Source organism: Epinephelus lanceolatus, chromosome 14 (genome assembly GCF_041903045.1).
Source record: "Epinephelus lanceolatus isolate andai-2023 chromosome 14, ASM4190304v1, whole genome shotgun sequence".
Classification (NCBI taxonomy): Eukaryota; Metazoa; Chordata; class Actinopteri; order Perciformes; family Serranidae; genus Epinephelus; species Epinephelus lanceolatus.
Window position 1 is genome coordinate 27,319,297 of NC_135747.1, and position 25,424 is coordinate 27,344,720.

The 25,424-nt window shown below is 42.3% G+C and overlaps 1 protein-coding gene across 4 annotated transcripts in view; it reads left to right on the plus strand.

The window, feature by feature from the left end:
• myo16 (myosin XVI) overlaps positions 1-25,424 on the plus strand; it is a 141,248-nt gene that overhangs the window by 10,756 nt on the left and 105,068 nt on the right. For 2 of the 4 annotated variants that reach the window (XR_004501212.2, XM_033617372.2), the window contains exons 1-2: positions 14,542-14,711; positions 21,289-21,558. Coding sequence is in view for 3 of the 4 variants with exons in the window: in XM_033617372.2 (XP_033473263.1) it covers positions 14,684-14,711; positions 21,289-21,558 (298 nt within the window). In the remaining variant the exon portion in view is untranslated. Of the gene's footprint in view, positions 1-14,541; positions 14,712-21,288; positions 21,559-25,424 lie in introns of those variants that run through there. The other 2 variants (XM_033617373.2, XM_078174548.1) reach the window with 1 other exon arrangement.

The following is a 25,424-nucleotide window of genomic DNA, read 5'->3' on the forward strand; positions in this document are numbered from 1 at the left end:
GGCATCAATAATGAATAGGGAGGGGATGAATATACATGAAGCAATTTCAGACAGTTTAATTTGAAACTGAGAAAAAAATGTCCCCGGCAGGTGTAGGAAGCTGCTCTGTAGGTGGTGGTCACTGTGTGTTTGCGTGTGCATAGTCCTTACACATTAGGTAAAGTTATAGTTGGCTCGTTGAATGTATTGTGAGGAGAAATGAGTGTGGACATCAAAGGGCTCCACTACAGTCAAAATAAAGCAGTGCTGGCAAGTCTCTTAAGTCACTTTAAAAGCCAGCTGAGTGAACGGCTGTGAGTCTGCCAGCTTTTTGGATGGCATGGTTGGGGGCACAAGTGGGTCAGTCGTGTAGTGCCACGCCAGCTCCGATCGCTCTTTGTCTCCACTCTGAGAACAGAACAGCCCTGTAGCGAAAACTCAACTCAACATAATGGTTTTTTTCTACTGTTGGAAGTTAAATAATCTGAAGTGGAATTTAAGCCACTCTACTCTGCTTTCTTTCTTACTTGAGTTGAGTTAGTTTCTTTATCGTACAGCTCACTCTCGTTCACTGTTCATGGCTACTGGGAAGGTGGAGGCGTTTTCAGGTTGCTTAGCGACATGATGAGTTGTGTTTACACCATACTGAAGTCAGTGTGTGCAATCAGTTCTTCCTGCTTGTGGCGTCAGCTGGTTGGCAACGCTGTGGTCTGATATGGTGACTGGACCTGTACACAAACACTCCCACATTCAAAGATGCCCACATACACAGACTGTGTGGAGGGTTTTGGCATTTAGGTCTGCCTTATCTGTCATATAGAGATTAATTACATCTTAAAACATCAGCAACTTTAATTTTACTGCATGAGCTCATTGTAAGGAAATGTTCAGATGAGTAAAGCAGCAAGTTTTTGTGGAGCATCTTGACTGCTGTAGCATGGTTTTTACTTAACCTCTGTTGCTCAACATTGGAAAACCTTCAACAGTGTGAATGTAGAGTACAGTGGCTATTTGGTGTATGATGTTTGACCTTGGCACTCCTCTCAAAGCGACACTAAACAGCGGCAGCAGTAACAGTTGCCAGGTGAGAGGTGCGGCAGCATGCATGGCAGAGAGTTAGAGTGATCAAAGACGCGCAAATACAGGGTTTGAATTCATTGCCCTGTATGTGTATTCATGAGTGTTACCTGCCTAGTTGCCAGAAGAAAATGTTGGAATTGTACATCTCTGCAAACCTGGGATACGTTACATTTGTACGTTTCATGTGTATCACATCAATGTTTCTAAAGTGACGTAGTTGAGATTACATGTATATGAGCTGCCTTTGTCATAGGGAGTTGGAGAGAATGATGGATAGAGTGACATCTACGAAAGATGGCTGCCAAATTGCAGATGATTTCCTTTTAACAATCTTTTTTGATTGAGTTTTTAAACAATAAACATGAACAGCAACATTCAACAGAGAAAATAAGTATGATATCCCCAACTTTGGCAAGAAAGAAAAAGATAAATAGTGCATTAATTTGCAAAAAGCTTCAACTTATTCAAAATCATGAGTGCCCAAGAGGTCCAAATAAGGGCTCCACATATAAAGATCTTGTCCTTCTTTATAAGAATATATGTCAGTCTCTCCAAAGCTAGACAGGATGTCAATTCCTTTGTCCCCATTCCAATGGAAGATGTATCCATATTCTTAAAAAGACCAACAAACAACAAAACCGGTTGTTTTTTAAGCCAGACATCCCAGCCAGTGGCGACCGTGGCACCAAAACTGGGGATTTTAAGCCAAACATGATATTTTCCTAACCATGACCAGGTGGATTTTGTGCCTGAACATAACCACAGCCTTGTTGAAACATCAAGTCTCAGCATATCCGGCACATTCAAATATTAAATATCTGTGGTTTGCAGAAGCGTACAATGCCAGCTTTCATTCTGGTGATTGGTTTGGTGTAGCAGTTTTGTCTGTTTGAACTACCTGGCAGTCTTTGCTCCATTCTTGTTCATGAGCCATAGTTCTTACCTTCTTAATGGTTTATTCTCCCATAGTGTTTTCTTACACAGGACAGCAACTGATGGGGTGGAATCTGCCTCAATAAATGTTGCTGACTGTTAAAACTCAACTCCAAGCACAGAGTGATTTTTATTAGTATCTGTATTAGAAATTTGGATGATAATTGCAATTGTTATGGGATCATTTTGTTACTATTGTGACGTGAGGGACTGGGTGAGACAAGATGTACCTCCTATTGTTTCAGTGCAGTTTTGTACTAAAGCAGAAAAACAACTTAAACACTGAGTGAGTTTTCAGTTCTTCAGAGACTGATGGCTTTTTTTCAGTCTCCCCCCCCCCCCCCCCCCCCCTCTCTGCACAGCAGCTTTCTAAAATCAGTTTAGACATCACACAGTCATGGAACATTAGATTAGGAAGAATGATGAATGACTCTGTGCTGTTGTCTCGTCTTGTACAAAAATTGTGCCTCAAACAAATCTGTCACTCTTAAATATTTTATCAGCTTGATACTGCTCCTCTGTGTTATTCAGATGGGAAAATGCAAACAGCATAAAAGTTAGTTTGCAGAAGTTGGTTCTTGGAACAGTTGTGGTTGAAAAAGGCCATTACAATTTATCTCTCCATCATGCTTGGTTTTTAACTATGTCTCCACTCTTTGTGTTTTTGTTTTGCAGTGGTTTATCAAGACTTTGTCTCTTTTCCAGGAGGCTGCAGAATGACTTAATAAAACTAAACGCGTTTAAAACTGAATTAATGTTGACGGCATCGTGAATGTCTGTTTGTGTGTGTTTGCCTTAAGACTTGTTTGTTTAACAGCTCTTAAAGCCAGATGGGAAAACTTGCAAATCATGGGGATAACAGCAAGATAGGAAACTTGTTTTGCATGTTGGATTTTGACACGACTCCAGTAAGTGTAGCTGCAAACTAGGCCATTTGCTGGAAAAGAATATATCAGTCTCGTTTAATCCCACATCTTGATCCACAGTCAATAGTTGTTGAATATCTGCATACATCTCAAAGTTTGATTTCATGTTTCCTCAGTACTTAACAACAGTCACAGCTTGATCAAGATACAGACAGTGCAGTGTTTCCCCTATATACATTTAGCAGCAGCTAAATGTCTCCTTATACGCAATTTAACTCACTATCTCTAATATAAGCAGCCATAATCGGGGACGAGCAAAGATTTTAAATCGAACACCTGCAGTTAAGGGTGCTCTGATCAGTCAGCCACTGATTTGTTATTGGCTGATATTTGTCCTGAATTGTCTGAAGGCTGATCAGAAGAGTTGATCAGATGATGGAAACCATGTAAGACAATTTGTCTGTGCACTGGTGTTATGGTTCTGACAAACTGTAGCTCACGCTGAACATTCACTGATACAGTTGTGGTTTACTGCCAATCTGACGTCTGTCTCACCTGCCTGTCGTGAGTGCTGACACACTGTCTCCTCACTTGCCACACACACACACACACACACACACACACACACTGCACTGGACACTTCTGTAGAGGTTGCAATAGACCGGATCACAGTGTTTATTTACAATAACTTTCATTCACTCTCTGTAACCACTTAATGTTAGGGGTTGTGGGTGTGCTGGAGCCTATCCCAGCTGACATTGCGTGAGAGGCGGGGTACACCCTGGACAGGTCACCAGACTATCACAGGGCTGACACATAGAGACAGACAACCATTCACACTCACATTCACACCTACGGACAATTTAGAGTCACCAATTAACCTGCATGTATTTGGACTGTGGGAGGAAGCTGGAGTACCCGGAGAGAACCCACGCTGACACGAGGAGAACATGCAAACACAGAAGGGCTTCCCCAACCCTGCTAACCACTGCAACAATGTACCGCCTACGATAACTTCCGGCAACAAAATCCTTGCATCACATACAGTAAGTCAACTGGCACTCAGCAAACGCTGCCTCACTTATCAATATCTGTTAAATGTACATTATATTTAAAATGATTCACTTTACCTTGCCAACTGAATTAAATGCATTATATCAAAGCCACCAAACTCCATTGACAAAAACAGTAATTTAATTCGGCAGAACACTGAGTCGCTGGTCTACTGCAGCATTTATTAGTTAGTGTGTAAGTGGAGCAAATATTCAAATTTAGTGCACACTTACACTGATATTGATTTTTATTAGGTGGCTAAAATATGTTTTGCTGTGGCCCTGTCTACAGCAGTACATCGCTTAGCTTCAGTGCCAGTAGATTTGGTTTATCAAAGGTGATAGCAAAGCTGCACAGCACCACCGTGTTAATCTATATATCTTTAAATGTTATTTGCTGATTTTACACATCTCTGTAATTGTAATCAACTGCCAGTTTTCTACCTGGAAGTGAATGAATGTTAGTGCCTTGTCAAGGTGATTCGGTCTGTTCACTTCTTTTTCTGTTTTTTAAATGGCATGGCATCTTTATATTTACCAGCTCTTTTTCAACAGAATTTCTCTAGAATTTGATTTGTCTCTGTGACTGGAAATGCCGGGTTGCTGAGGGAGACAGGGAGCAATTCTAACAATTTTTGGTTTTGATGTAACCACTTAAAAACCTCTTGAACTATTGAAGTACATTTTTATGTAGGTAAATTGTATCTATGTTCTACTTGTTAACAGTACTCAGTTGTTTTTACAAGCAATGTTAGCGTCACAATATTGATTGAAACACTAGATGTCAAAAATTACATGACTGTTACATCTGCTCCCACATGCAGGGGTGACTGTAACATTGTATGGGGTATGGGAAGCATTTTATTGAACGTAATTTGACATCTACAGCTGCATACAAATTTGTGTTTAAAGCCTTTCTCGTGTCAGCGGACATGCTTAAAGTCTTCTGGTGGTGCAAAATCAAAGTCACACACTTAAGCACCGCTGCTGGAAAAAATCCTAAAGGAAGCACTGCAGTGCTATAAAATTGTTTTCTTCAGATCATTGAACTGAAACAAATTATTACACTGATAATTATGTAATTAAGTCTTCTTCTCTTCCTACTTTTAGGTCATGTTATTGTTACTTCGGCAAGTGCCTCAGCTTTGCCAAGAAGGGAACAAACAGCTGGTTAAGTATGATTGTACATGATCAAGAGAGTGTGTACAGTACAGTGTGTATGTGTGTGTGTGTTTGCACACTTGCTCACACACCCAGCAGGTATCTTAGGGAACATTGCTACTTGAATTTGAGCAGCTGTGAGCATAGCATGATAACATAAGCAGAACGGTGATGTGAGTTAGGAGTTAGACCCAACTGTGCGTGCGTCTGTTAGCTCACTGTGAGTCACTAATACAGTGTGTGTCAGGCAGTGGTCATGGTTTTCACTCTTAGTCAGCCGGGGACAGAACAAAGCACGAAAAGGACGCCTCCTCTGCGCTGAGTGCCTGCTTTAGTTGGGAGCTTCTCACATGCGGGACTGTGCTGCGCTTTTGTTTGTCTGGTTATTGATTGTCTCTCGCTAAAGCTCACAGCCATCCTTTATGTTCCCATGTTGCCCATTGTGCCAGCTGCTTGGAACTGGGAGCTGGGCGAGCGGGTAGTAAGGGAGAGACAAAGGCACTCGCTTCCAGTTTGAGGGATTTTGGGGTTGACCAGCAGAGGGGAGGTGATTTAGAGGGAGAAGCAGAAACATAATTAGAGGTAGAAAGTGAGACAGTCAGTGTGAGAATGTGTGAGCGGAGAGGAACTGGCTCATAAGTTATTGATTGTTATAGCTCCCCTCTGTGTCTCTCTGCCTTTGTCCCATACTAATTTACTTCATTTGTCTGTCAAATTGTCCCGACTCTGACAGATTTTTCACATTACTTCCCCTCGCTCCCAATTCCATCATGTCTCTTTCTTTCTCCCCACAGTCAGCGGTGATAATGAGCTGAATCAGTCCACCGCTGTTGCACTTGTAGCAATTTACCCACTGGAAGATGCTACAGCTGTGACCTCTCTGTCATCCCTTCACCCTCTATTTCCATCCAGCTGTTTATTTTGGCAGCTGCACAGTCCAGTCTGTCTATGCTGCAATGTAGGAGCGAATAACAAAGTTAAAACATTGAGAGTCTTGATCAATTACTCAACGAGAGTCCATCCTTTTTGTCTTGATTGTCATCTTGTGTGACAGTCTACAAAAGTTTGAAGATTAGGCAGCTTCTCACCACATTTGAGTGAGTGTTAAACAGACTGATTTGCCTGTCAGCGAGCGTTTGTTGTTGCACACATTTATGACTGGACTGGAGCTGAATGACAGACCAATGGGCCTGGGACACGTGATGGGCAGGCTGTTTCAAAGCAGATTGCTCTATCCATCATCCACCTGGTGGATGAGTGTTTCCCTGGAAACAAACAAGTCTTGGTTCAAAAGCAAGGAATATTATAAAGACATTATACGCAATAGCCCTTAGTCACAAGCAGGAAAAAGCCTTTGAGTGCTGGCAGGGTATTATTATTATTGGCAGTATTACACATTAGTTTTTACTCTATTAATACTTTTTCAATACCTTCTGTCCAAAAATTATTTTTTAGCTGCGACCAGCAGCAGCTGTATAGCTCACTCTGTTGGTTGCAGTGGTGTAATGTAATGAAGTAATACTACTTTGTTACCGCACGTTTGGGAGTGTCTGTACTGTACTTGAGTTTTTATATGTCTGTCAACTTTCATTTTAACTCCAATACATTCTGTGAAGCATCTTTGGTACTTACAACAAAACAGGGAAGAAAGGAAGGAGGAAGGAAGAGATGGATAGAGGAATAAGGGAATAGGAGGGAAGGAAAAACTGGATTTTGTTCTTTCAATCCTCGCGAAAAAGACCTCTCTTTTTCTTAAAGTGTAATGGATGCCCCATTTGTGTATATTTAAGAAGAAACAAAGTTCACGATTCTCTTGCTTTATTTATTAGTAGTATTTACTTTCAGTAATAATGCACATTTGATATAATGAAATTAACTTCCTTTTCATACTCAAGTACAGTAAGACTTTTACTCAGGTAATATTCTAAAAGGTGACTTTAACTTCCACCAAAGTAATTTTCTGGTAAAATATCTGTTGGTTGGTTGGTTGGTTAGTCAATTCACAAAAATTGTCCCACCCTTTGGTGGCCACAGTTTTCATCCTGTGAGGCTAAAATTTGGCATTCAAGGAGGTTAGTGTGTGTGTTTGTGTTCATTGGGCCTATGGGGGAATGTATGTGCGTACATGGTCGTAGCTGTTGCGAATTTGCGCTGCCTTGTACTTTTTTAAGAAAAGAAGCTAAACTACTGAAATGTGTCAGGAATCAGTTCAGCAAGGATCCAAATGCAGAGCAGGAGGCAGAAGGTTAAACAAAAAGTGAGCTTTAATGCTGATAAAAAAAAAAAAATCCTCAAAATAGGCAGGCAACAAAACACAAAGTCCAAAAGAAAGGTGAACCAAAACTACAGTGAAATAAACCAGCGAAGAAATCCAAAACAAAACACGAGAGACCAGGAAGAAATTTCACCATGAACATTGAGAAGGAGCAAAGGGAAACACATCGGCATATATGCACAGAAAACTAATCAAAAGAACGAGACAGGGGGAGGTGGACACAGGCAAAAGGAGGTAAATTGGGATTGGCCTACAACGAGGGTGTGGTTCGAAACACTAATAAAGAGCAGGTGAGAGAGGAAGACTCAGGGAACAGGGAAGGACTAACGAGACTTGTGGAAGCGAGGTGTGACAGAAATACACAAAGACAGGAAGTAAAACCATACATGACACATGAGGAGAGAATCTACAAAATAAAACAGGAAACAGATTAAACATGAATGAATAGCAAAACAAGGGAGAACACAGACAGAAAACACCAAAATTAAGTCTACAAGATAACAAAATATTAACAAAAACCCAGGATCATGACAGAAATGTAAAATATTTTAATGCAAGGAGACATATAAAAAGTTCCCTTAATAAAATACAGTCTTAATGATTGACATCAGCCAATCTTTGGTGCTTCACAGGCTTGTCTGTCTGCTACAGACACATTTTAGTTGGTTAAACACTCAGCCCCTACTGTCTGTTGGACAGTGTTTTTGTGCACACATTTCCACCAGACTGAGCATAATGTCACTTTGCAGCAATAGGATTTACAATTATCACTTGTTTATATTCTTTCTATTTGAAACAAATGGGGCAAAGGGGACATCACCTGCTGTGTGTCGGCCCCATAAAGCAGATTCATGAGGAGGAAATGTGTCCGTCTGCAGCCATGCCAGTTCGATCAGTGCCTGTGAGCTGTGGAAGGCGACACTCAGCTTGTTAACAACTGTCTCAGATTGAGTCACACTGGCAAGAGGATATCTCCTTTGTACAGATGGCTGGTTTTTACATAGATGGCATGCTTACCTTAATCTGTCCACCTGTTGTCCATCATGTTTCGCAACAAATGCATTTAATATGTTGGCCGCTAATGGCACTGACGGACTGTGACAGGCTCAGCTGTAGCTGGAGAAGAGAGATATTTTTAAATACTTCTCTAGGTTTATAAGTAGGCAGTTGTTTGTTATCCATAAGAACTTTTTAAACTCATATTGTATCAAGGCTTATTGCTGTAAGTTTTTTGAGAGTTGGTCTGCCTCTGAGTGGTCATAAACTGCATAATGCAGCTTTAATTACCATCTATATGGACTTAAGCAGGGTATATAAACCTTTATTTGATTCAGTGGAGTTTCTCGGTGCTCTGCAGCATCATGCAGAGAAGCGTTTAAATCCTCCTCATGCAGGCAAAGACCCACCTTGGAATTGACCAATATTGCTGCTAGGCTATTAACTAGTATTATGAATATTAAACAGTAATCCCTGCTGTTGAGTTTAAACCTGGACTGAGCTGCTGTTTTGGAGGGAAAATGGTTGGATTACAATATAATCCACCCCAAAGGTTGATACCCAGATTATGAAGAGATGTCACACAGAGGTCTGTGCACTTGAAGAACACGGCATTTGTAGTATTTTAAAGTCATTCATCAAAGTTTGATTAATGTGATAGAACAATTCCTGACAAATATACAAGTGAGATGAATTGTAGATTTATTTGTATATACAGTCTTTGCATGGGAAAAAAATATGAGTGCAAAAGTAGAAAAGTATATTGTGCTTGCACGTGTTCAACAGGTCCAGCCACAGGGTCTAGATTTCTCCTCAGTCATTAGTTCAAGGTCCACACAGTTTAATATATTCAGCATCACACTTGTGTTGATTTACTCACTCTACAGCAGGAAACAACACTTTAAAATAAAAGCTTGTGCCAGAAATTCACTGTACTTCAAAATAAAGTGTGTTTTTTACAAACTTGACAAGTTCACCAGTCACTTGCGGTCCATACAAAGCACGCACTTAAGCAGTTACAAAGGACACACCTTCAAATCAGCCGTTGAAATGTTTGTGTTTGCATCGCCAAAGGATATTTGTTCTGTTTTTTAGACTACCACTTCAGCTGCACTTGCTCATAAATATTTCTATCGTCCATTTTGTTCTCACCCATTTTCATCTCTTTCTTCCTCGGTAGCAAGCAAATATCCAACAGCAAGGGTGTAACTCATCGTGTAGAAAACGCCTGTCAACACCCTTGTTAATGCATGGCTGCTCAGCTCCCTATAAGACCCAGTCATTACATATTCTAACATATGTTTTAACTAATCCTCTAAAACAACAATCATGTGGTGAAAAATGCTGGCAGGGTCAGCTTACAGAAATTAGAGGCCATAATAATCATAAATCATAAGTCTCTTAAATCTGAAAATACTGAGTTCAGGTGTCGTCTGTAATTATCGCCTCCACGAACCAGTCAAGTGCAGCTACAGTTCACATCCATGTCCCTCTAGACTCATATGTAGCCATGACAGCAGGCAGTGATTTGAATATGGATGTTGCTGCGAAGAAGCTACAAATTCTAAAATGTGGATGCTTCACACACATCTTCAACCCAGCAGCAGAGAGGATCTATACAATCAGCACAGTTGAAGATTAGTGTCAGCAATTCAGTGTCTAAAGTACTATTCGGGCAGGATTAGTTTTACATAGGGATGTGGACTAATGTCAGTTTACTACAGGATGTCTGTAATATAAATGTCAGATTCGCACAGGACAAGAAATCTCTGTAATTCTATCAGAGATGGGAGTGGTGACTCAGTGCGCGCCCTGGTGTCACCTCCCTGTCAGCATGTGCGTGCTACATTGCTTCCTGTAAGCATCAGCTGAAGGATAAAATAATAATAAAATAACAATAATAAGACATCAAGTCCTGTGGCTCTGAAAAGTGCTTTCTTCTCTGCTGTTTTGATTGGTGTCCCACATAGGGCTATGTGATCATTAGAAGAATGTCCACTATCACGACTGCCGACAACATCGAATGCTTCTTCAAGCGCCTCCATCATCGAAAAATCACGGAAAACTAGTTGTAAACGCGGAAAAAAAGGATGTGACGAAATATTTACATACATTTTGACAGAGAATCGTGTTCGCACGGGATTAATATTACCCAAGGTATTTTCTCCGGACTGTTTTACAAAAGGTAAAAGTCGCCGTCATTTTTACTGACATTATCCGTGATGATTACAGACATGGCACATTCGGACGGGACTAAAATCCCTGGTAATAATTACTTTGCCCCACACCTCCACGTTAAACTAATCCCGTCCGAATAGGGCTTAAGTGCCTCTGCCTTAAGTGACTTTATAATTTTATTCTATTAAACATTTGTGTGAAATATTGACATAATTAGTGGATGAATTCTTGAGTTATAGCCCAAAATGTGTTTCGTAAGCCACAGTGACCTTGACCACTGGCCACCAATTTCTAATCCGTTCATTCTTGAGTTGAAGTGGGTGTGTGTGCTGAATTTGAAGAAATTCCCCTCAGGGGTATCTGAGATATTGCATCCACCAGAATCGGACGGACAACCAAAAACATAATACCTTTGGCTACGGCTGTCACCAGTGCAGAGGCATAAAAATAACTGCCTCTGAGACAACTCTCAACATTCAGTTTGACAACATATGCTATGGTGGTGTAATCATTCAGCCTATCGCCTAAAAATGTGCCTCACAGTTCCATTTTCCATTAGTTAAAACCTAATAAATATAGAAAAATCTCACATGAAGTCTCACCTAAAGAAATAAACTATGGGCCATTTCATGGTGTTTCATCAGCAGCATAATTTCCAAAAACAACAACCGTGCAGTTGGCAACAAAACAATAAAACCCAATGTAGTGACAAAAACACAAGCTGTCACCACAGCCTAACAACAACAGCACTGTCTATTGCTGAAGAGTTTAAACAATACACACAGTAAACTCTAAAGAATCACTGTGTATTTAATGGAGAACCTTGTAGGGAGCAACACAATGCAATATACAGTAGTGCCGTGTCCCTGAAATCAACTGAATAAGTGTGAATGCTGCTGGAAGATAGCTGCAGCACAAGGAAATTACTTTGGCCGTGCAAATAAAGAGAGGTAAGGGGTGAAGGTAGAGACAGGAGGAGGTGAGAGAGATAACGTAATGTAGTGAATAGAAAGGCACCGGATTAACCTGAATGGTGTGTGTGTGTGTCTTCGTGAAGGGAGGGGGGAGTTCCTCATTAACAAGAGAGTGTAATCACATGGTCTTTTGGTCCGTTGGGACTTGAGGGGTTCTTATTCAGGTAAATGCTCTATGCTTCCTTGCTCAAAAAGCTGTATTTTGTTGATGCAGCTGCACAAGGTTTTATTCGTTTAATGTATATTTGTATAGGGACACGTACGTAGCACGAGCCACACACCACGTAATTTACATGTAAACATCAAACAACCCACAATACATGCAAACAGCATTCAAAATTTTCAATCTGGCTGGTAAAATAAATAAATATTTATTTGTGTAAATACATCACATTTGATGAATTATTAATCCGAGGAGATCTCTTTTCATATATAATGCATCACCCCCAAACTTTCCGAGCGCCTTTGGCTTTGCCGTAATTGGGAACATTTCCTGCATCAGACATCCCGCATTATCAGCATCAGTGAAACCGATCGCATGCGAGCATATGCACACATTCCAGGGTGGTAACCATAGCGATCGTGGTGGTAACACAGCCATAGTTTTGACTGACACCTGAGGGTGATGATGGCAGCATGACAGCGGTGTCAAAGAGAATGTAATTTGTCATCTCCTCTGGGACAAAAGCTGCTATAATGAGAGTTTGTCACTGCTGTGTGGCAGCAGGGAGGCTCCTTCTCCTTGCAACATTTGCTACAGTATGAGCTACAATTCATAGCATTAGCTGAGATACTATGCACACATGCACGGATGTATAGTGTCACACATGTCTATAGTGGAGTAAATGTATTTAAAAATCAGATTCACCAGTAATTGCAGCATTTTTTTACGTAAAACAAGGATTCAAATATTTCAGTCTCCGTTTCCCTCTCTATATGTGCACTCTGTTTGCCTCCCTGCCTAAGTGCTTGACCTAATTGTAGCTGTGGAGAGGAAAGTATTAGGATGAGACTCCAGCCCATTATCCTGTTGCTGTCACAACAGAGATGACTTGCCTTGCAGCGGGTTGTCTCACATCAAGACCTCGTGTTACCTTTTGTCCTGAATGCTCTGACACATCACTGCTCCTCTGATACAGCATGTTACATGTGTATCGCTGCAGGCGCCGATTTCACATGAGCCATTAATGTTCGCGGCATTTGGATGAAAACGCACGCCATTTTCCTGGTAGATCTTCTCTTGACATCTGGATGTCAGGGGTAAAGTGTTAATGGGGTTGTCATTGTGTTATCCTTGACCAAAAATACTACAGTATCTGGCTGGTGTATGTGCATGTGCATGCCATGAGTGGTGTTAGCGATGACTTATTTAGTGGTTGGTATAGTGGGATCTTTGCAAGCATTCAGACTCAACATGCACACATGCACAAATGTGCCGTCTTTTTCCACTCAGGTAGATGTTTGAGTAGTTGCTCCGGCAGTGTTTTGCAGAAGATGCAGCGAGCTACTTCTGTGACCTGATTTCCTATGACAGGAATTACTCGAGCATTCAGTCTAACGCACACACACACATCTACACACATCCATCTCCCGGTCTCTATCTTCCTCTCGTTCCCTTTCAAGCTTCCTCTGCTGCTGCTCTCCGTTCGATACTCTCACAAACCTCACCTGCTTCTCACATACTTTTATCCCATCTCCAAATGCCGTGTGTGACAGCGATGGGAGATAACAGCTCAACCCGCCCCCGCACCCCCATATAATATGCAGCATGCTATATAACCTGCAGATGTGTGAGCACCGTGGCACAGATTGCCAAAATGTGTGTCACAAGTGTGCTTTAGTCACACACTGCACGCCTCGTTAAGCTATTTTACGCTCATCCACATTGTGTGTCTGCAGTCTTTCTTGCTATCTCATTTTATCTTCTTCTCTTTAGTCTGCTGTTCCTCCCCGCTTCCCTCTTCTCTCTCTTTCTTTCTTTCCCTCTCCTCCTTTCATTCGCGCTCACCTTCTCACCCGCCTTGTGCGAATCCTCGTTTTAATGCAAAGCTTTGATATTCATGTATGCAAATCAGCCTTAAAGCACAAAGTCATAGAGATTGCCCTACTGACACTGCAAGCACATAGTGCATGTTGCATCACTAAACACTCGCTGTGGGTGTTTGTGTGTGCTGGAGCATGATAAACGCATATTAGAGTGTGTGAATGTGCTGGTCTCAAGCCCAACCATTCTAGTAAACAGTATTTAATGTGTAGGTAATTTGTGGCCAGTTTAAGCCCGTTGATGAGCACTTAACCTGCCGCCGCACCAAAAGCCGCACTGCAGCAGCTTCTCTTTCTCTTGCTCTCTCTCTTTAGCTGGTCTTCTATCCAATTTAACGCTCCCTCTCTCCCCGTCTCTTGCCATCTCTTGCTTATTTTTCTTTCTCTTGCTCCCCCTGCTGTATCTGCATTTCCTCAATTTTGTATTCCTATCTCTATCATTGTGTTTTCTCAGATGACCTCCCTCGTTCTCGCCAAAATCTACAGAATAAGGAGCTGCAATTAAATTAATCCCCCTCCCCTCTTTATTATCTTTTGTCTGAGAAGGTAGAGGATAGTCCAAAGAGGTGTGCATCCTTATGAGTCACTGCGTATGTGTGTGTATGTGTGATAGAAGGAGACTGAGAGGGGGGTGTGTAAGGAGGTGAAGAGCATTGCGTCATTGGGGGTGTGTTGAGCGGGAGGTGGGCCGAGCTGGCTGTCAGTCAGTGACGCGAGTGGAGCACGTGCGTCGGTCATGGCTGGGAAGACGTTGTGCGGCGGTTATCTGGCTGTAGGCGAGGAGAGCTAGAAACAGCCGCAGCTCCCCTTGCCGACGGGCTGATGGGAGTGAATGTCTGTGTGAGTGTGTGAGTGTGTGTGTGTGTGAGAGAGAGTCGAGGTCTGTGTGCATGTAGATGCCGCATGGGCTGCAACCGGAGCTGCTGCTGGTGAATAATGCAGACAGGGGAACGGAGTTTGGATAGCATGCAGGGAGCCCGATTAATAATGCATCCTGCCGGGTTACGAGCTGTGCATTAGTTAGTTTTTGCTGGAACCTGTAGCTGCCTACTGTCTGCCTGCCTGCTTCACTTACTGACTCCCTGCTTACCTTTCTGCCTGCTTGCCATCCTTTCTACCTGACCGGCGGACTGTCTGACTTAGAAAATGTCTCACTACCATTTCATCAAATGCTGTAAGTAGCCATTCACCACCTCTTTCTGTGCATGCAAGTATACTTACATGCGCCTCAGCCATGGATGCGTGCCTGTCGTATCAGCACTTACTATATATATAGGGTGTCATATACTGTATAAGTTTACATCCTTGTGAATTCTGGTCACCAGCTGCCAACACAGCAGCACGACCTAAGCTTCAAATGTGTATCTGTCCCTTTGTGTATGTGTGTGTGTGTGTATGTGTGTGTGCGCAGTAAGTGGGTGTGTGAGCTTGCTGCAGAGAGCTGCTGCAGATGTGTGAAGTTGACCGGTGAATGCGGCAGGTACCGGCACAAGGGAAAGAAAGATGAAATGGAGCCACAGAGACGCAGATCCCATGAGCGTCTGGCATATTCATAACACAGCGACAGACTGACAGAGAGAGAAAGTCATTTCAGAGGGAGAAGGACAGATGGAGAGAAACTGAGGGTGATTTAGAGGAGCGGTGCAGAGAGGGGAGGGAATGGCAGGATTGGGAAATGGGAAGGAGGTGAGGACGGGATGAGTGACATGTGAAGAATGCGGCCAAGTGGTCCCAAGAATGATGAGCAGACTCGGGGAGGAATGAGGGAGCGTGATGCTGATATTAGAGTGGTGATGGCGAGGAAGGAAGGAAGAAGGGAGGTAAAAGAGGAGAAATAAGTAAATTCTGTCACATGGGTGATGAAGGCTGTCATATAGTGTCTCCTTGACTCTGAGAACCCTACCTGTCTCACCCCCAAATCTCCTCCCACTACATACATCTGTCTACATCCTGCACATGTATGGTGTCTCCAGTTTGCAGCCTGTGTGTGTTGTGTTTTCTGATTTACAAGCTCCTGCAGTGCTGTCAGTGTTATTAGCTGGAGCCTGCATGGCATGTTTCCACATTCAATCAATAACTGATAGCCTGGTGATGGGATGGCAGCAGAAGAAAGCTACTGCTCTCTATCCTTCTCACCCCTCCCCTCTCTTTCCATCTCTCCACTCACTCCATCTCTCTCAGATTCATTCAGCCCTGTTTCCCATTAGACTCACTGTCCTTCCCTCTCTCATTCACTTTTCATCTGCCTATCCAGAGCCATTCATCACCCGGTAGCAAATGCCACTGCAGACATTATGTCATAGTTTTTGCAAATGTTGAATTTAAGAAGGAGTGGTGTGTGTTTCCATCAGCTAGGTTGCTGAAAATTTAATTTACATACTGTTTTCATTTGAAAAATGGAAATTCAAGTATTTATTGACTGAGGGCAAAATCTTATTGATCTCCGCTGTCAGTGCTGGCCATATTTGATGTTTCCATCTATAGAAGGAAGACAAAGAAATGCTCCTGGGAATGCTCGCATATGCCAACCAATAATTTTATATTAACAACACATTCAGCCACGTTACATACAGCAACACACAGCAGGTTATGATGAGTCATAAGGGACAGGTTTTATAGTAGCAGCATATCACAACATTTAGCGCCACATGTGAACGGCTGTGCACTTAAAGTGATCCTCATACTGAGCTTACCTCATTATTTATTTAGATAAGTGAATTTTTATCACCTAATGTAAATATCTTTACTAACAAATTGTTATTTCAAATCAGTGTCCAGTTGTTCTTGATATATTCTTTTAGTTCAATGGACACCCATCTACTACAAGCTATACATTAAAGGTCCAGTGTGAAGGATTTAGTGGCATCTAGTAGTGAGGTTGCAGAACTTGAACTTCCTCCATGTGCCAAGCGTGTCGTAGAACTACAGTGGCAAACACAAAAGCAACAATTGCCTTATCTAGAGCCAGGGTTTGGTTTGTCTGCCCTGGGCTACTGTAGAGCAACATGGCCGACTCTGTGGAAGAGGACCTGCTCCGTATGTAGGATATAAACGGCTCATTCTGAGGGAACGAAAACATAACTATTCTTATTTTCAGGTGATTATAAACTAATGAAAACAGTTAAATATATAAACATTTTTGCTGATACATGCCCCCATATCCTACATGCTGGACCTTTAATATCTAATGTGTGAGTCATGTCTGTATCAATATGCTGCCATGATATGTGACGTCTTGTCATGTGCAGGGAGTTTATGGCTTCATATGACTGTAGCCTTGAATGCCTGTATAGTTGCACATACAAGGGTTGACAGAGTGTGTGAAGAATGTGACCAAACCAAGGATGAGATGACAGTCACAAAGGCAAGGGAGAGATAAAGACAGACACTTTCACCATATAAACATTTTGTGTGGTGAATCAGTGAGATCTAGTGTGTTTTATGATCTCCGCTTCTTACTGTCACTCGTGCTGCTACCTAAGTGTTCAAAAGAATAAAGAAACAGTATGAAATCTGCAGCTGTGGTGATTTCTTTTTTTGGTGTGGCAAATCTCTCCCTTCAGTCAAGATAAATATGAAAAATGATGTAACAATTTCTCATCCCTGTGCTTGGAGCCCTGCCAGTGCCAGCGCCAGTTGTTTTTTTTTCAGTAAGGGTTCTGCTCAGAGGTGAAATAACCATTTGTCAGCAAAAACATTTTATAGACTAACCGACAGATCGATTAATCAAAAAAAAAAAAAATGTTGTCTGATTAACTGACAATGAAAAGAATCAGTAGTTGCAGCCTTAGCTCCTCAGTTTTTACTCATTTCCACTCACCTGAGGCTTACACTCACAATATATTCACCTCTGGCTGTTACACTGACACACTGGCCAAGACTAGTCATCTAGAGTGTGTATCTGTGTGTGTGTGTGTGTGTGAGTGAGTTATGTGTCAGCATATGATAGATCAGAGCAACATATATCAGTGCACCCACTCTTATAGGTGTCTACAGTGGACACACACTGAACACACACCACAGCCACCAAGTCACATATCAAAGTGGGGTGACTGAGGGGGAGAAATATGTGAGAGTAGAGGAATAAGGAGGCAATATCCGGGGACGGAGGGAGCTGGACTGTGGAGAGATGGAGTGACATGATATTTGAAAAGGCAGTAGGTTGAGTGCGTTTTTGTGTTTATATGTGTGTGTCCACTCAACGTGTAGCCAAGTTCCGAAAATAAAATACAGTCGAAGCAGACACCTGGCATGAACAGTACAATAATGACCCCCCCTTGTCTGGAACTTGAACACAAAAGAACCTTTTTTACATGTCTAACCAGACCAGATGGCACTGGTGTATTGTGCAGGAGGTGTGTGTGTGTTTGTGTATGTGTGGCCAACCCTGGGTGGAGGGGGCAGGTGTTTGAAATAATGTGTAGATGTGAGAGAGGCAGTAGCTCCATTTGTCTGCCTGGACGGCTTTGTCTCTACCCGATACAGATCTAGCCCAAACACACCTCGGCCTCTACAGTTGAGAAACGGCAGTTTACTGTATAAATTAGACACAAAGTAGAAACAGTCCAGTCATGGCCGTTGGTGGACTGTTAAGGCCACCTTTTATTTTTGTGTTGCTTTTCACTCTTGGATGTTGGTACTGTTCAAAGACGCATCACTCTGTGTTTATGCAAAAAGATGAAGAGAGACGGTAAAACAGTGAGAGGGAAAGACAGACAGGCCTGTGGGAAATATGGGGGCAATGTGGTACTTCAAAGGTGTCCCATTCATGTGAAAGGAACGAAAGATTAAAGCTACAGTTGGTAACTTTTATGAAAAATACCCTTTTGTTATATTTGCTGAAGCTGTCACTACATCCACACAGTTTTACATGAGACAGATAGTCTGTGAAAAAATCAGGTTCCTCCTTTCACTTCTTGTGTTTCTAATGGGATTTGCTAGAATGAACCATGGCTGTTACAAAATACAACTGATCAGAGCAGAGGAGTCTCTAACGCAGTTGTCAATCATGTCAATCACTTCTCGTGAACTGAGGTCACACTGTCAATCTCAGAAGCGCCATTCAAATATGAATCAAGATTCTGTTACTACATTGCCTTTTTCTCCCCTCAGATGTTTTCACAAACAAGTTTTAGTGTACTGTTTAGCTGTTGTTAGCTTTACTGTTTAAAATGAGAAAGTTTGTGACCGATCCAGTTGGCAGTGCTTGGTTTTCGCTAGACCCTTTTTAACTATGCAGTCAGGTCACAGACTTTCTTATTTTACAGCTAAACCATACACTATTGTTTCTGACAACATCTGAGGCAAGAAATAGGCCATGGCCATGCCATCCCAAGCCGCGCCGGAGATGGACCTTCTCTGTAGTAGGTCCAAAAGCAGGGCCACCTGCCCTCAAACAGTTAGCGATGATGTCTCACCAACCGCAGCCAACCCCCAACGACACCGCTTCTCCCCTCTAAACAAGCATCTGTGTTGCAAGACTTGACTCACCTCTGTCTGCAGGAGACCAGAGAGACAGCCGTTTTTAAAAGTCTCTCAGTACTTTTATAGCTTCTAACTGAATCTCTGTGGTTTGGAGTTTAGTTTCTCTCCTGCGACCTGTTTGTACTTTGGATATCTGCTTTATTTTACTGTTTCATGTTTGCTATCAGCCATATAAGAAGTTGTGTGAAGTTGCTGCTGGAAATGGAAATGGAAATGAAATGTGTTATTACTGAAATAGCGGAGTTTTGTAAGCAGCTTTTCTTCAGTTAAGACTAGTCTGATTATACGGCAGGGAGGAAAGTGAGATGTTGATGAAGAGCTGCAGACAACAGGCTCTTACTGCACCTCTGCAAACAGTTCACCTCCAACAGGTGAACTTCTTTTACCTGCCCTGCTGTGTAAAAACACATGCAGCAATAATTACAGGGGACTTTAGCCGTGGATCAGCACTCTGTTTTTAAACATCATCACTCAAGACAAGCCATCATCAGTTAAAGACACACCTTCAAGTAGGTAGCCCTATTGTAATGGAGATGCAAATCCCTGTTGTGCTGACGGCCCAAACCAAACCAAACCAAACCAAACCAAACCAAGCAAAGCCAGCCCATGACTGTCGAACAGGGGCATTTGTGCTCATGTGCTGGATTATTACAAATGGCATTAGAAGCACTAGGAAAAGGAAGAACACGATTTTTTCCACAGATTATCTATCTCATGTACTGCCTTGATGATTGACATTTTCAGCAAATGTGACAGAAAGTTGTTTATATAAAAGTTACCAATTACAGCTTTAAGCATTGAGATTGTCATTTTCATGTGAAATTAAACTTATATAAAACATTAGTTTATCGTTTTTAGTATTGAGTACTGTACTCTATGCTCACTGTTCATCTGGAAACTGGAGACTGAAAACAGGTCATATTTAACTTACATGATGTTTGTCAATGACTGGAAAACAAGTCAGATGAGAATCACATGCTCTGCTGAGGAAACATGTTTAGGGTTTCATTTTATGCTGAAAAGTCAAATGCTGCTCAGCTGACAAGCACTTCATGTCTCAGACAGACATATAAGGGCAGAAGCTTACTGTAAGTGTCCTTCAGCTTCACAAAAGAGTCCGTAGCATCAAGAGTCCAAGTCACTGAGTCATGTACAGTCAGTATTGTCGCATGTGCCACTTCAGCATATTCGCAGGCCCACTGCCTGCAGTAGTCTGTGCACCCAAAAAAGAACAACTCTTTTTTTATCACTTGTTTAAGGCTTAACAACACTGCTTGAAATCTATCTTTGCCAGTTGTCCATTTGTGAGATCTCATATCCTAGGTAGTGCACTTATTTCAGCAGCTGGAGTTTTTCTAGCAACCCTCTGTGCCCTTGCGAAGCCAAATATTTTAGTAGGCAGATGTGCGCTCCGTCACTCTAATAGAAAGAGAGATGTGGAGTAGAGACATAGGCACTGGAGATCAGTGGAAAGACAAATATGCTCCAGAGGGGGGATACTTTAAACAAAATGGGCCCAAAAGAGAAGAGAGCAACAAAGTTTGATAAAAGGAGGAATGAGATATAGAGACATCTGGGGCCGAAGAGGGATAAGCTGGTGAGTCAGAAAGAAAAACTGCCCCTATTTCTGCGAAGACATCCTCCCTCTCATATTTTACTTGTCCTCTGGTGGTGGCTGTGACCTGTATTTGTCAGATTATCAATGCTACCAATGCCAGATTGACGCACATACGTTTCCTCAAAACCTACCTTATGTAATGTGGGGTTTTTTTGTATGCGTGTCTCTTGATTTTTACCTGAGCGCACTTAGTGGATCTCACTCTGAGCCCACCTACTGCACAAGCACTATACATCCTAATCATCCAAGCAAACCATAATAGGTTTAGCAGCTGCCTGGGATGAGATCTGTTTTGCTAAGTTCCACTGAGAGGCAGAGAGATTATACGGAGTCAGGAGAATCACTGGGACAGGAGAGATGGGACACGAAATGCTGCGATGTTTCAACCCAACCCCACGGCTCAACACACACAGCAAATATCCTTTACAACAAATATGCTAAATGAGTGTCCACACAGAGACATGCAAAGCATACATGCATGAACACAAAAACAATAACACGTTTGGAGATGGTGGAGATGAAGCTGAAAGCCTAGCCTTCCTCCTCAGTTTGATACTGTCGCATTAACTCAGTATTAAAGTAAACTGCATAAATTTCCTGACACTAAACATCATTATCACCATCTTGCTCTGCCTCTTTTCCTCACCAGGTTGTTTCCAGCTATGTAATGTCTTTCGTCAGAACATGGAGATAGACCAGTGTCTGCTGGAGTCTCTCCCCATTGGCCAGCGCCAGCGGCTGGTCAGGAGGATGCGCTGTGACCAAATAAGGGCGTACTATGAGAGGGAAAAGAGCCTTCAGCGCCAGCAAGGTGGAGTCAAGGTTCGAGCCCCGCCCGCACACCGCAAGAAGCATCGCGTCCGCTTCGGCCTGGCTGATGTCATACAGGATGCTATCATTCGCCATGACGACAAAGAAGGTTGGTGCACGTATGAGGATGTGTGTCTGTTTATGGTTTAGTGAAAAAGGTAGTAGTGTGTGGATGTGTACACAGTTTTTAGGGTGTGATCTGGCTACTAGATTTGCAGTGCTAGCTCACTTATCTCACGCATTGTCTACATTTTTGTTTTAGATGAAAACGATCTCCATACACACAAGTTTTTAGCGCCGTTTCAGGAACAATCTCCGTCTGCACTTACATATCTGAAAATGTCTGAAATCAGAAAAGATTTGTAAGCTTAGCTATAATGTTTTGGCTTGACACTTGGTGACTGGTAAGACCAAATCAGGAAGTGAATCTGGGTGTGTGCGTTAGTGTTTACAAAAATCTTTCTTTCCAGCCAGCCACACTAAAACGCAACTCCAGAGTTTTCAATCAAAAATGGGGTCAGCAGCGTTTTCAGAGGTCTGTTTTTGAGGTCCCAGAATGCCGGAGTAGTAGTTTTATGTTTTAAAACCAGAATGTGTTGGTGTAGCCTGACACACACACACACACACACACACACACACACACACACACAAATGGGCCAAAACAGTGCTTCTGACTGCAGGTCACATAATTTGTTCTGCTGGAAGCTGTCCACTTGACTGAGGAGAACGGAGCAAAGCTTTTATCCTGATACAAACTGCTCTCAAGGACAAAATGCTGTAGCAGAGGCAGTCACTTTTTGTTGGACCTTAGATAACAGAGTCTGCACTGTTCTGTGTCTGTGACAAGGGGATTTGAAATGCTCTTCAAAGATAAACAAATGCCTAAACAAACAAGAGAGCATATGACACAGCTTTTTGGTCGGTCCGCGGTTTCATGTGTGCTTTCACATTTGTAACACAAACACACAGGAATGCATCAAAACAAACATAATCATGTTAAAATATTAGCCCAGGGACAATACATACTGGGCATTGTTTCAACCATTCAGTCGTTTATCTCAAACAAATGCGAGCTTGCTAATACTGAGTACGCTCGAAGAGTTTTGTTTTCTATAAACGCAGATGACATTGAAAATAATAATCAACATGGATGCATTGGAGCATTGAAAACAAAATGGAAACGGTGATTTGCTGATCCTTTGCTATGACTCTGGACACACAAGTACTCAGGCTGTGTTTGTGAGATCAGATAGTTGATGAACTCAGTCCTCACACTTTGCTCTAAAGGGCATTGATTTTTCATGTCCAACCTTTCTTTTTGGCCGTGCCAGTCATTTGCCAGTCATTTACCCAGCTGTCCGGGCATATCTGTGTCAGTCCTACCAGCAGTCTTTGCAGGTCACTGTGTTAATCTCTGCTCTCTGGCTGCCAATGAGGTTCAGCTGGGGTCTGTGGGAGCAGCTGGTGTGGCATTGCAACAGCCAGACAGAAACCAGGGTTTCTTGGCCTGGAATGAATCAGATCTGCTACCCTTCCGTCTAATGCCTACCTAGCGACCAGGCGCCGCCATGGCACTGAACTGGTACCAGGCTTATGCTTGCATTGCTATGGAAAGGCCCCCTGACAGCAGTCCCTGCATGGGTGACAGATTCACTTCTGTCAGACTCCTCGAGTCATGTGACTGCTTGGCCTGTGTGGTTCCTCTGTCTGTATTACAGTGTCTTTCCCTGCATGAGACCTTGTGGATCTGTCCTAAACGTTTTGAGGTAACACTTTGTAACACTTGATCAGCACTTGCTGCATCTTGACAATAGTCATTGAGCATTCCCCGCTAGTGCTGGTGAGCTGAGTAATAACAGTATTTCCTCACTGTTGCTGCTTAAGTTAACGCTCTTCCTCTTTTTGTACAGAGTGATAGGATTTGCCTCAGGCTTGGTCTTTCCCCAGAGTAATGTGAGAACATTTCTGAATCTTCCCCCCTTACTACTGAAGTATTTTATGAGAGGAGGGATTGTGTAAACACACTTGTTGCAGTGAGAGCCCAGGGGTTAATGTGATGGGTAGGGGTAAAGGAAGGAGGGATTTACATTTGACTCATTGACAATGCCAAGATACCTCAGTCTCTTGCCTGGAAAGCAGACATCGACTGAAATATTAAAAGGGTGAGTGCTGATTTTGTCTTTATGATGCAAGTAGTTTCATCATATCTGTGTCAGATATGACTACCAGAAAAATATGATGCTTTCTTGATTATTTTATGCTCTCAGTAGTACCATTTAAGCGATCCACAAGATGAGATTTGGAGTGTGAAATGAGTCAGATGGAGTGTGTCGAAGCATCATAAGAGGCCTATAGAAATGAGCGTCAGTTAGCTGATAAACAATATCTTTAACATTGCTGTTATCTCGAATGAACTGTTCACGCCTCGACTTGATTAGCTTTCAATTTTCAGGTTCGTGTCCCCCATATGGTGATAATTAATGCAAACATTGATGGAAAAACGTTTTGGTGACTCATTATTGTTTTTAAGAACTTGTGAGCGCGCAAGAGAGAAAGAGAGAGATTATCCAAATTAGACCCAGAGAAAAGAAAACAAAGAAACAGAGTGGCAGAGAAGGAAATGGAGTGAGAGAGATTTAGTGAACCCTTGTTATGTCCTGTCTAATTAAAGCCTGTTTTCAGTGAGCTGGCTTGAGAATTAGATTCTCAGATAGTGCAGAAACTCAGTCTGCTGACAAGGCAGCAAGGTAATCTGAGATATCACACACATACAGTCACACAAGGATTTTTTTCTTATCTATCGCATTGTACAGGAAATAAAATGAAGGAGAATGAGATAAAGGGAAGCGGGCCGGAGAACAAAGGAACGGGTGAACACGGTGGGAAAATGAAAAATTGGAGAGCCAAAGAAAATGAAAGGCAGCCGAAAGGAAGCATCTAGTTAGGGACTATATTGTGGGGTTAAGGTGAAAAACGTACCAACAGCACGCAGCTCTATATTTAGATAGGAGCATTCTCCATTCCTATCTGTCATATGCAAACATCTGGCTCAGTTGAATTTTGACATTTGGTGAAATTGCTTTTCCCAAACCAATCTCTTAACTTCACCAAAGCAAGACACAAGTGGAACGGCAGCAGCTGTTGCCCTGTAGCTATGGAACCTGCAGTCTGTTTTTATAATGTCTTCCCTTTTCAGCGGAATAATGATATTAAATATGACATTTTGACATCTGTGGTTTTTACTGAGATGACGATTCCTGGAAACACACAGTGTTAGACACTGATGTAAATTATTTTTAAAAGGTTAAAGAAGGTGAGCAGCAGTTCAGGTGAATGTAAGACGTAAAGCAGACTGTTACAGCACTACATCTGGGAAGTACCTGTGAGGCTGCATGTATGGTTTGGAAACCCATTATGTAATGACTTTACAGGTTAGACACCAACAGCACATGTGTGTTCTTGAGCAAAACATCAAACCCTCATCCAGTGTTGCAGCCAGCTTGAATTTGCGTCCTGATTCCTCCTGATGCATTTATCACACTTGGATAAACACAGCTGTTATATCATCTGAAATTGCTGCACTTGTTTAGTTTCAGTGTTATGATTTATTGCTTTGTATTTGTGTATGTGTTTGCATTCCTTTCTTTATCAAGCCCCACCTGCGATTCAGCTCTTGAGCATCAGTTAGACCTACCATTATCGATCCGAGTGTATGGATCCATCCTGCAGGCACAGCACAGGGACTCACAGACTCCAATCAGTCCTCCATAGTGGGGAAGTGAAACAGGCAGAGGTAATAGTTTATAGGTAATAGCTTTCGGTCTTGAGTGGTGTTGTGGAGCACTGCTTTGGACACAATTTGTAAACCTGAATCATAACATTGCTAAAATACCAACACAGTGTCTAGGCTTACACAATGTTCAGCCATTTGTTTTGATGCAGTCCCCGCCTCCAGATCAGTGTAGCAAAGCTTCT